The sequence below is a fragment of the Asterias rubens genome, chromosome 16 (assembly GCF_902459465.1).
Source record: "Asterias rubens chromosome 16, eAstRub1.3, whole genome shotgun sequence".
NCBI lineage: Eukaryota > Metazoa > Echinodermata > Asteroidea > Forcipulatida > Asteriidae > Asterias > Asterias rubens.
The window spans coordinates 2,489,207-2,502,499 of record NC_047077.1 but is presented as its reverse complement, the minus strand read 5'-3'; the positions used below and the strand labels follow the sequence as shown (position 1 = coordinate 2,502,499).

General features: G+C 38.2%; 2 protein-coding genes across 2 annotated transcripts in view; both read left to right on the top strand.

Moving 5' to 3' along the window:
* LOC117301007 overlaps nt 1–3,306 on the top strand; it is a 31,213-nt gene extending 27,907 nt beyond the window's left edge. Inside the window, exons 13-15 of the mRNA XM_033784886.1 lie at nt 316–547; nt 1,337–1,506; nt 2,132–3,306. Coding sequence (XP_033640777.1) covers nt 316–547; nt 1,337–1,506; nt 2,132–2,268 — 539 coding nt within the window. The 3' untranslated portion in view covers nt 2,269–3,306. The remainder of the gene's footprint in view (nt 1–315; nt 548–1,336; nt 1,507–2,131) is intronic.
* Nucleotides 3,307–6,425: 3,119 nt separating this feature from the next.
* LOC117300638 (lactadherin-like) overlaps nt 6,426–13,293 on the top strand; it is a 69,800-nt gene continuing 62,932 nt past the window's right edge. The window contains exon 1 of the mRNA XM_033784328.1: nt 6,426–6,466. The gene's annotated coding sequence lies outside the window, so the exon portion shown is untranslated. The remainder of the gene's footprint in view (nt 6,467–13,293) is intronic.

Genomic DNA, 13,293 nt, shown 5'->3' with positions numbered 1-13,293 from the left:
CTCCGATGACCGATTGAGCTTAAACTTTTTACAGGTTTGTTATTTTGTACATAAGTTGTGGAAGTGTGGGACTTGGACAATACTGTTTACCAAAAGTGTCCAATGGCTTTAATTTTTGTGTGAGAAATTACCTCTTTCTCAAAAACTATGTTACTTCAGAGGGAGCCGTTTCTCACAATGTTTCATACTATCAACAGCTCCCCATTCCTCATTACCAAGTAAGTTTTTATGCTGACAATTATTTTGAGTAAATACCAATAGTGTCTTTAAACACTTTTTTAATTTTTGTGTACTGTCTGTTTTTGTTACTATAAGGTGTTAACCCAGCTTGCGGTATCACCCACCTCTATCCGACATTCTCGAACCACACCGTCATTAACTCACCACCACTGCCTGGTGGGTACTCTGAACCCTCCAATGGCTGCACATGGACGATCACCGGGCCGCTGCACACGTCCCTCGTCATCAAGTTTACTCGCTTCAAGTTCCCCACGTCCGGTTTAGGGAAGATTATTGTCATTGGAAGCGGGTCTGATGCGGGAAATAGGTAAAAACCATGTTAGTTTTGTATAAAGCCCGGTTCATACTACCTGCGAATGCGAATGCGAAGCGAATCTTGACGTCACAAATTTGCAACGAACAATTCGCAGCAGTTGAACTCTGCTCTACTCCCTTGCGATAATCGCTGCGAATGGAGGGTGTGACGTCAAATTCACGTCAAATTCGCTTCGCATTCGCAGGTAGTATGAACCGGGCTTTAGTCAAGGTTTTGGGAAAAAGACCACAAGTCTTCCAGTTATTGTTTGTGCACACTGTCCAGAAAATAATAATAACATTACTTATGTAGTTGGTAGAGCATGTTTATTTGGAGGTCATTGGTTCAAATACTGCTCTAGTCAATATTATTTTCTTTGTTAACCCCCAAATCATTTGAAATTTTACCCAGTCAGTTTCCCTTGTGGGTTATTATTATTATTATTATTATTATTATTTATTCGACCAATACAAGGTACAACAAACAAGTTACAATAGCACAAGACAGAACATTAACGGAAAACAAAAAAACAATTATAAAAAAGCACGAAATTAAGTAGGAATCGAAACTTTGCATGATAGGAGTATAATTGTGTGAGGTTTGCGGTAGCACCTCGTGTAAATCTCTCGTGAGTAGTGTTGGTTCTGAGAAGTGTTGATTATTGGAGTTGCCAACCATCGTTTTTTTTCAAGAACCAATCAATAAACATGCTGCTACCCCAAACCTCACCTAATTGCCGTTTGTTATTTGAGTTCTTATTTTGTTAACAGGGATTTTTGTATGTGCATTACAATTCCACAGGAGCAGTATTCTACATAAGCAGTTTGATTCAGTCATCCCTGGTCCCCTCACCATAGCTTCTAATGAGGCATGGATTCTGTTTGCCAGTATGCCTGATCTACTGGAGGAAGAGCCCACAGAATCCTATTTCACCATCGAAACGCATACAGTGAAAACACACACACAATTAGGTATGTCTTTCTCTCTTTCGTTTCAAGATTGTCATTGTGTTTTGGGACTAGTTTAGTACTTTCATTTTTACTGGCAAATGTGCGCACACGTTGCCAATGTTTGTGCATGTAAATCGCACCCGAGCCTTTGGTCAAAAGAGACCTAATTGTTTCTATTGAAGTAGTTTGGACAATTCGGACACTCGACAAAGCTTTCATGAATCGAGAGTTCGAGTACAAAGGCTGACATACTTGGTATCGGCTCCCTCTGAAGTAATGTGGTTTTTGAGAAAGAAATTATTTTCCGCGTACATGTATGTGATTTTGAGACCTCAGAATTAGATTTTGAGGTCTCAAAATCAAGCATCTGAATGCACACAACTTTGTGTGACATTATAATTAATATCTCGCAACTTAGCCGACCAATTGAGCTAAAGTTTTCACAGGTTTTTATTTTATGCATATGTTGAGATACACCAATTGAGAAGACTGGTCTTTTGACAATTACCAATAGTCCAGTGTCTACAATGAAGCTTTCCCAAAATGAAATTTCACACAGTTACACTAACAAGAATGTCTCTGTTGATTATTGTCAAGCCTGCCCCATTGTGTGCCTATTTTGTTGACGTACTTGTATCATTTTTAGGTGACCTTTGCCAGAGTGGTGTTGATAGCTGTAACTTAAATGATGCATGTTTCCCCTCTTGGTGGCGCTGTGATGGAGTAAGGGACTGCGGTGGTGGCGAAGATGAGACAAACTGCACAAGCAGCAACATCATTTGAGTAAGGAAGAACTTGTTATTTATGAAAACCTGTGAAAAGTGACTGTTAATACATATACACAATGCGCAGGGCACAAACACGCGCATCTTCTGTCCGCCATTTTGGGTGTGGAAACATGCACAAAAGGATTTGAATCCCCAAAAAGGCAGAAATGGTGGATGCCCTTTGTTTGGAGGTGTGTAAAAGCATCCTTCTGTGCCCGTTTTGACACCCAAAATGGCTGACATGAGACGCACATGTGCGCTGCGCATTGTGCATAGAGTCTATACATGTTGATTAACCCTCCCCAGTAACATTTTTGCCCGTGAGTCGCCCTTCAAAAGATTCCAAGCCGTTGGGTTTTGTCGGGTGGAGCAACTGTCGTAGAATCATCTGTGTACTATGTAAATGAAATATCACAATAATCAGAGGGAGGACTAGTGTGGTGTCAATATGCAGAGACAGGTATGTGAAATGGAGAAAATTTGATATTCGTTTTAACCGCCAAGTGGAACTGTGGGAAAGAATCTCTGTGTTATGGAAAGGTTTGCGGTAACACCATGTAATGACTATCTCTATAATGAGTTGGGGTGGTTCTGAAAAGAACTGTTGGTTTAACTCGACGTTTTGATCAGTATGCTCTGATTGTCCCATGGAGAAAGCCAGAAGACGATCAGTCGAGTTAAACCAAGGGTTCTTTTCTGAACCACCCCAACTCATTTAGACATAGTCATTACATGGTGTTACCGCAAACTTTTCCATATCGTATATCCACCATGCAAAGTATCAAATCCTACTTAAGAATCTCTGTGGTTCTCACTCGATTGTTATTACAAAGGAAAAACGATATGGTTAAGGGCTCAAATTTTACACTGGACCACAGACCACTTAATTGAATATTACCTCTCTGATGTTCAAATGTTGACTTTGATAGATTCTTTCCAGTGTCAAACTACACTCCATAAAACTGAGATCAACCTTCCCTTAAAGGTACTGGACACATTTGGTTATTGTCAAAGACCAGTAGTCTCACTTGGTGTATTCCAACATTTTTTATAAAATTACAAATCTGTGAAAAGTTGGGCTTGATTGGTCATCCAAGTTGCAAAAAAATAACGCCCAATAAAAGGCTTCTGAAGTCTTTGAACATTGAGTGGGAAATAACTTCTTTCTCAACAAATACGTTTCTTCAGGGGAGCTGTTTCTCACAATGTTTCATACTATTATCAGCTCTCCATTGCTCGTTCCCAAGCAAGTTTTTAAGGCTAACAATTATTTTGAGTAATTACCAATAGTGTCCAGTGCCTTTCATGTTGGGTAAAGTAAACGGTTTAAAATGTTAAACTTTGTAGAAAGTTCTTTCTGATTCTAGTCAGGTAAAATAAATTGTGCTCCTGGATTTTGTTTTGGTGGTATTGTGGAATTTTACCAACATAATAAAAATAATAATCGTTTACATGTCGCGCTTTACACACTCCAAGGGCATCTCAAAGCGCTTCCAACATCAATACCCCCTGGTCACTGGGACTTGAACCCACTCTCGGCTGAATAGAAACTCCGGAGCTTCAGTTTGTTGCTCTTTACCGCTTGGCCATGACACATCAATGCAAGCCCTGGGGTTCACGTTTGTCGAGAAAAAGAGTTGAAACAAGTACTAGGAGGGTCAATTATTGGTCAATTATTACATGTTTTGCATGTGTGTTAGGGGGGGACGGGACGTGATCTTTAAATCCATTATTGTCAATGTCTTTTGACTTGTAATTTTGCATGGCCAGGCGTGATAATGCCCTCACCCCAACAAAAAAGGCCAATAGAAACTTGCTTTTTACATTATTGATAATGATAGCCTGTAATATTGCTCAATATTGTTAGTTCTATAAAAAAAAATTGATGCAATCTGGGTGTATTTTGTAATTATTATAATAATATAGAATATTAACTTGTCAACACGAACCGTGGGATTATAGTAATAATAGTATAGTCTTATAATAGCGCACGCATCTACCAAAAGGTACGGGCGCTTGTCGCGCTTGTCTAGACAATTAAGCGTTCTAAAGGTTTTTTTAAATTTGTGAAATGTCGATCAGATCAAAATTATGTAGTCCTAGCACCTTATTCAGGTTTAAAAGGCCCTGGACACTATTGGTAATTACTCAAAATAATTATTAGCATAAAACCTCACTTGGTGACGAGTTATGGGGAGAGATTGATAGTATACAACATTGTGAGAAACGGCTCCCTCTGAAGTGACATAGTTTTCGAGAAAGAAGTAATTTTCCACGAATTTGATTTTGAGACCTCAGATTTAGAATTAAGGTCTCGAAATCAACCATTATAAAAGCACATAACTTCGTGTGACAAGGGTGTTTGTTCTTTCATTATTATCTCACAACTTCGACCACCAATCGAGCTCAATGTTTCACAGGTTTGTTATTTTATGCATAATGTTGAGATACACTAAGTGAGAAGATTGGTCTTTGACAATTACCAATAGTGTCCACTGGCTTTGAGGTTTTCAATGGCCACTTCCAGAGACACGCGGGCAAACCTCCTCCTCTTAGTGATGATAAGCTTATTGGGTTCTTTGGCGTGCATTACATGCATTACACAACACACTGGACCTATGGCTTTACGTCCCCATCCGAAGGACGAAGCAAATGGTGTCTCGCTTTAAGGATACAAGTTTTTCGTCCGGGACTCGAACTCACACTCTTCTGATCTGAAACTGGTGCTCTTAACCACTCCGGGTCACGATTATAATAAGACAATCCTGTATTTGACATATTTAACACAATACAACACCTTTAAGGTTTTGTTTTAGATGGTATAAGGTGTCAATTTGTATGACCTATTGTTTTGCACAAATTTTACTCAAAAAACGAAAAGCTGTCAGCTCTCAATTCGAGGCCCAATTTTAAAGAGTTGCTTAAAACAAATTCTGCTATAAAGCACAAGAATAGGTAGGATGCCATTTACAAATTTAGTACATGAGGAATGCTATTTTGGCTAGGAGCCTTATTCTGATTGTGCTTAGCTTCTTTAAACAGCTCTATGAAATGGTGTCAAGGTCAGGAAATGCTTGTCTAAATAATGATTGGTGGAAATAGTTAAATTGCCAAGTTCCCTTAATAATTTTGACATCATAACTTTCTACATTTGGCACTATGAAAAATAGTTATCAATATGTTGTAATTAATTGTAAATTAATTACAGCTTATATATAGAATAAAAATAAATATAGCTTATTATAGAATTTTATATAAATTTATCAAACTTTTGAGATGAATTGGATGTGTGACCAACAGCAAAATTATTGAAATGAAATTTTAGGCAAATTCTGTTATATAAAATATCAAGTAGGCCTAAGCCTACAACGTATTAGTATTTGTTATTGTTAATTTATTTATTTATTTAATTATTTATTTGTTTGTTTTTCATTTATTTATTTACTAAAGTATTCATGTATTATTTTTTGGATGGGGTGTTTTGTTCTAAGTAGTCTGTAAATTGAATTTGAACTACACGGCACGACTTCAAAGTGATATTAAAGGAAAGCTAATCAAGCCAAATATTTGCCATTCTACATAATTGTTCACAGTTGTACTTTTGTGTCTTACACTTAGTCCTAATTACCAAGGCACTGGACACTTTTGGTAATTACTCAAAAATAAAAGTGAGCGTAACGAGCAACGGAGAGTTGTTAATAGTATAAAGCATTATGAGAAACGGCTCCCGCTGTAGTAACATTGTTTTTGAGAAAGAAGTCATTCCTCACTAAAAAAAAATTGAATTTGATTTCGAGACCTCAGAATTAGATTTTACGTCTAGAAATCAAGCATCTGAACATTATTACTAAAATGTGTCCAGTGCCTTTAAATACTTGTCATTTTCTACCATCGTTATAAGATACCAGGACAATGTGTCACAAAAATTAATTTGTAATCACTTCACAGAGATACAGTTTGTTTCATTGTAACACATTATACTCTTACACAGTTTTCCGTAGTGTCTTAAAACACAACTCAAAAATAATACGCACTAAAAACCACGTGTTGGGTGTTGGCTTTAAACACAATAATGCCGCGCTTCACATAGTACTAGCAACAGATTTTAAGCTCAACAGGTGGCGCTATGCGATCTTGTATTCTGAGCTATAGAGGGCGTGAGTTATTCGGACCGTCGGCGGTCAGTCTACAGCGGGATCTTCAAGAGTGAAAAGGTACGTGTGAATTTATTACTCTTTGTATTTTAACGCAGTTTTATGCTTCTGTATTTCGTATTGCACGCGGTGGATTACATGGGGGATTCAAGACGGTTCTGTGCAACCCCAAATGCCAAGTTATTTAGTGTTGCTTACCTTGTTGAGCTGTTGTGTTGTGTTTTTGTTAAAGCGGCTCTGTTCTGTAGGCTGAAAAACAAAATGGCGGTTATGCTGCGGGAAGACCGATGTTAAAACTCTGCAGCAGTCAGGGCCACTGTCATTAGTCAGCACATGCTCATATCTGTCAGTCATGTCACCGACCCATTTTTATTGTTCTGTTAACCACGTTGTCATGATGTCATGATATTCTCAGCTGGATGTCTCCCGTCCTAAATCACTCCTAAAATAATTCGGGGTGGGGTTGTGTTAGTTGCGATAACATAACCCTCCTGCCGACGGCGGAGCGGTCGGCAGGAGGGTTACGTTATGGCAACTAGGGTGGTGTGAATCAATAGGCCAGTTCTGAGTTCATGCAGTTTGTGAATTGATGTAGGGATTGTACAGTAATCTATGCCGACTAGAGTAGCATAGCCCCACAATTAACAATTAAACTCTGGACTACGTTGAGTTGCATGCAACTGAGGAGTCCAACCTGGGCTATGAAAACCTGTGACACAAGATGAGTTTTGAGAAGAGATTTGAATTGTGTGGTACACAGACAAGGTGATTTTAGAATAGTGGTAGAGAGTTCCAGATACATAGGCCTATACGGCTTGATATTGAGTTGAGCCACTCCTTTCCTAAACCTGCCGAGTGCCAATCCTCACTATTTAAAGCCAATTAAAGGCATGGGAGTTAGATGATTTTCTATTGACCAGTCAACAGAAAGAAATGGTTTTGTTTTGTGTAGATTCTATTGGCCCAATATGGCGATATTGGAGAATGTCAATTCAGGTTGTGATCTTCACTTTAATTTGTTTGGTTGATTGGAAATAAAGTCAAATCTTGTGGTCCTTTGTGGGCATTTTGTGACAAGCCGCTTTTTCTGTATGGACTGGTCTCTGAAGGGATAAACAACATTATAATTTTGGTTTTTACCTTTACACCGATGTGTGTTAGCACTGTATACTCAGTACTTTTACAATTCCTGTAAAAAATTATCACAAGGCATATTACTTGGGTGGGATTCGAACCCACAACCCTTGCAGTTCTTGAGCAGTGTAATACCAAGTACATGTAGCTAGACTGTCGAGATTGCCTGGTAGCTAGAGGCAGTTAGAATTCTATGTTTTGGCAGCGGGTACTGCAACGATAATTTATATAAATGGTGTTCAAATTGCATCGGGGATAAAGAATATTAATTTCGTTTTTTTTACCCATACACCGACGTATGTTAGCACTGTATCCTCGGTACTACCCTGAGTCCTGTGAACAAATATCACAGGCATATTACTCGGGTGGGATTCGAACCCACGACCTTTGCAATTCTAGAGCAGTGTCATAATACTATTACTAGGATAAACAACATGTTTGGTTGTTTGTGATTTGCAATTTTGTATCATCGTTCCCATGTTTCATGGCTGGATCATCACAAACCGCAGTGATCTTGATGACGGTACATACACATTTTGTGTACAATGTAAACAGCGACCTCTGTTGACTGATACTCTTTAGTATTTCGACAAATCATGATGTACTGAGTAGACTAGTTGCACCCTCTTGTGACTGTTTTTTTTTTTTAAATATCTGTCTATATTATTTCATGGCTCTTATTAGAGCCGTGCATGTACATGAACATGGGCAATTCCACACTAATGGGCACAAAAAGTGTGACATGGGAGGGGAATGTTTGATAGTAGTAACACAATGAAGTATGTTGTCATGTATTTTTGTCTGTGTACATTCAGAAGCACATAAGGATTGTGGTTAAACAAAAAAAGAGGTAAATTACCGAGTATTTAACAAACTGGGAAGGATAAGTCTTTGAGATTTATACGTACGTAACAAGGACAGACATTTTGGTTATCATTTGATAGAAGTTATACTAAAATAAATGTATTGTCCAATGTTGTCCAGATACCAATTCTACAGACCCTTAGGGATAGTTACCACCTGTCCAGCCAAAATGAAGAATTTTTTCTTCCCTGCTATTTTAGAAATTTAAGTTTTGAAAACAAACGGTTACAAACAAGGACAGAATTTTGTCACAAAGTGTCTGCATGTCCATTGTTTGTACGTGACTTTTTTCCCCAATTTTATTGCCTTAAAGACACTGGACACTATTGATAATTGTCAAAGACCAGTCTTCTCACTTGTTGTATCTCAACATATGCTTAAAATAACAAACCTGTGAAAATTTGAGCTTAATTGGTCTTCGGAGTTGCGAGATAACTATGAAAGAAAAAACACCCTTGTCACACGTAGTTGTGTGCTTTCAGATGCATGATTTCGAGACCTCAAATTCTAAATCTGAGGTCTCGAAATCAAATTCGTGGAAAATTACTTCTTTCTCGAAAACTACGTCACTTCAGAGGGAAAAATTACGAGCTAGCAAATCTATGCAGCAGCGCGCACATGAGTATTTATTGCGACATGACCTCGCACACAAAATGTAGGCCTTAGGAAAAGCCATACAATTCTATAGGTTTGGAATTTCATCTTTGTAAAGCGGGGCCATTTTCATTTTGCAAGGGGCATTGCAGAAGTCAATGGGTAGTACCTTGAAGGGGCACCAAGGCCAACACCAGGGGCAACAGAGGCAATGACCTCCTTCCTACCATTATCCTTGAGGCTAAATACTACACTACTCTTCTAGTTTGACTCTAATGAGCATTTGAGGACATAGATCCGGATCTAGAAGAGTGCCAAGTCTCGCTCACTAAACCCTATGATGTCAGAGCATTTTGGTTACCGCGCTCTTTCTAAGTTATCGTTTACGTATAACTATGCATCTTATGCATACGTACATAAGAAATCCATTTATCATGTACGTACATGATACATGTAAGTCAAAATGTACCATGTACCTACACAATAAATGTTGATGCATGTACACAATAAATTGTTGTGTGTGTACGTTTTATGAGTTATCATGTACGTACATGAAAAGTTTGAATGTATCGAATGTTCGATTGTGGAAGTGTCGTGGCCGAGCGGTTAAGAGCACCGAATTCAAACTCTGGTGTTTCTGATCAGCAGAGTGTGGGTTCGAATCCCCAGCCGTGACACCTGTGTCCTTAAGCAAGACACATAACCATTGCTTCGTCCTTCGGATGGGACGTAAAGCCGTTGGTCCCATGTGTTGTTTAAACGCATGTAAAAGAACCCAGTGCACTTGTCGAAAAGAGAAGGGGTTCGCCCCGGTGTTCCTGGCTGGATTGGCAGCATATTGCGCCACAGCACCTTGTAAACCATTACATTGTGCTTAAGGATTAGGTCTTATATTATCTCAGAAATCGCCCCAACTCCTTGCAGTAATAATACCTGGCGCTTTGTATCCTTTGGCAAAAGGAGCGTTATAAATACGGTTATTATTATTATTATTATTATTATCATGTACGTACACAAAGTATGCATTTGTCCTGTATGTTAATGTCTCGTGTCCGAACAATGTACACGATAATTTACACGAAAAAGTTTGGATTTATTGTGTACAGTATACATAAGTTTTTGTGTATGTACATTAAAGTTTTTGTGTACTACACAATAAGATTTTTTTATTCATGTGGAGGCAATGCTTCCGTACAATTAGCTTGAGCCCCAAACTCAGTATTATAATAATCATTATTATTAGTATTATTATTATTATTATCAACTTTCAACATTTTAAATCAACAAACCCATCTTTGAGTGCCCTTTGTATACATGTACACACAAGTGATTATTGTCATTTCCACTTAAAGTGGGAGACTTGTGAGGACTCTAGGTGGCAGCAGAGTTTCCAGGTAGTTTTTCCATTAGTCTTTGACTTATTGTGAGTACAAGTATGTTCAGAAATATGTAAACATTGGAAATTTACCCTAGAAGGTCTGTTTATAGAGTTAAAAAAAAACTCCAATTACAGACTGCGTAGAATACTTGCTTACTGTTCTCAACTGGCCTGGATTTTTCATTGTGGTTACAGTGGTTTCACCCTGACTTGATCCTCATTGTCAGTATGTACAATCCCGGCCAAAATGCCTGGGCCACCCATTCCTAATGTTTGAATATAAAATAATTCACTGTGCATTTCCCATTCACAATAACAAGAAATTCCCTGTAGTATACAGCCTGTGCAACATTAATATGCACTACTCGACTTAATAATCAATCACAAGAACCCTCTCTGCCCTCACAGGAACCCATTTACCCCTGGGTGGAGAGAAGCAATTATAGTTAAGTATCTTGCTCAGGGACATACAATTTGTACAAGTGTCACGACCGGGATTCGAACCAACACTCTGCTGAACAGAAGCACCAGAGCTTGAGTTCAGTGCTCTTATCCGCCCGGCCACAATACCCCACAATAAAGTCCCTAGCTTTGTTATGATGTGAGAAATGTGGACAAAAGTAACTAGAATGGATACAGTTAATCATAACTGCCCATTTTTTGCAACTTGCCTTTTTATAATTACTTTTTTTACTCCATCTGTTATTTTCATTGTCTCTGTTTTTGTAAATGTGCTGCAAGTGTCGTGGCTGAGTGGTTAAGAGCACCAAATTGAAACTCTGGCGTTTCTGATCTGCAGAGTGTGTGTCCTTAAGCAATACACTTAACCATTGCTTCGTCCTTCGGATGGGACGTAAAGCTGTTGGTCCCATGTGTTGTGTAACGCACATAAAAGAACCCAGTGCACTTATCAAAAGTGCCCCGGTCACCTGGTATTCCTGGTTTGATTGGCAACATATTGCGCCACAGCTCCTTGTAAACACATCTCCTTGTATGTTAAAGAAGAGGTGGTCTCAAAACTCAAACATAGTCCAACATACCTTGCAGGAAAATACTGTATGCTAAAGCGCCTTTAGCAGCACAGAGTGACGGATATAACATGTATATATGCGCGCTATATAAAAAGCCACTTCTTAAATGTAGTACATGTAGATATTGTAGAGAACCACAATACCTTAAAAACTTCTTTTTTTTCCTAGTCCATCTTTAATTTCTGTTAATGTTCCATTTGTATTCTTTGTAAGATTTCCGTGGATTATATTGTTGACAAAATTAAACAATGCTGACACATGCTAAAGTACCTGTTCTCGGAGATCTTGGTACTTTGGTGATGGACTTAGTCTGTTAGTACTCAAATATTAGAATACTTGCTCAAATACTTTAACTCATACTCGAGTACTACACAGTCTCCTGACGATGACTAGAGCAAGCTAGTCGAAACGTTGAGACCAAGTAGTAGTCCAGTCTAATTTCTATACCATCCGCCCTTGTAATAGTTAAAAAGCAGGACAGTTCTTTTCAGAACTGAGAAGTCTCCCGAACCTCTGATTATCTACTCCACGGCAGTAGAATAAAGCAAGACAGTTCCCTCAGAACAAGTAGATACACACATGGTGTTACCGCAAACCAAATATACATTGATACCTCACCATGCAATGCCTCAAATCCTATACTACACTATACTCATTCATGTTGTGTAGTCCGCTAAAAGTACACTGTACTTCAATTATATTTCACACCGAGGTAAGTAACCTGCCCCGAATCATCACAATGGGTATACAATTCTCTATCCCGATGCAAAGTTCATATCTATAATGGAATTGATTGATTTTTAAACAGTTCATTCCTGGGTCACCCACTTTCGTTAGAGTAGCAACAGTTAAAGGAACACGTTGCCTTGGATCGGTCGAGTTGGTCTTTGAAAAGCATTCTGTAACCGTTTGTTATGAAATACATATGGGTAGAAAGATGTTGTAAAAGTAGAATACAATGGTCTACACAAATATGCCTCAAACACGGTCGGCCATTTATTGGAGTCAAATTTTTGACTCCCATAAATGGCCGACCGTGTTAGTTCGCGACGTAAAAGGAAAACCGTGCAATTTTGAGTGATACTTGTGTGGATCATTATATTCTACTTTTAAAACATCTTTCTAACCATATGAATTTTCATAACAACTGGTTTCAAACGCTTTTTATAGACCAACTCGACTGATCCAAGGCAAGGTTCTCCTTTAACAAAGACTTGGTCGAATGAAAAAGTAAAGTTGAAACAAAATATTATATGCACAATACAACCCCTACACTTGATTAAAATAAATTATGAAACAACACACAGGAAATTATGTTTTGGCACCAGTTTGATATATAAAAAAGTAGCATCGATTTTAATATATTTTCTTGAAGAGTGGACCATTTCGAATGAAAACAAAACACAAGAACCCTAGTTAAAAAGAAGAAGATAACGAGAAAAACACTAAACAAAGGTTATTGCTAACTTCTTAGTAATTAATTGAAGAACGGAAGCGAGTACAAAATGTCAGGATACATGTAATAATAATACATTGTAACACACACGGTTTGGTAAAATTACATCACTTCTCATTTTGTTTTGAACTACTTCTTGAGCCCAAGCTGCTCGGCTCAAGTGGGAAATATTGCTGAACAAATTTCTGCAAGAAGCAAGAAGGGGGAAAGAGGATACAAATCATAAATTGTGCGTGTGGCTGGTAAACTTATTCTGGCAAGTATTTTGTGCTCATCTACTTTTTGTGTTTTAAAAGCAGCTCTGTGAAATTAAGCCAGGTTGGTACCTTAAATCTTGTTCGCATAAATATGTTGTGCTTCAAGCAATTTTTTGAGACCGAGCTGATCTATAAATTAGGAATGCTGCTTTAAAATTGACTGCTAATTAAGC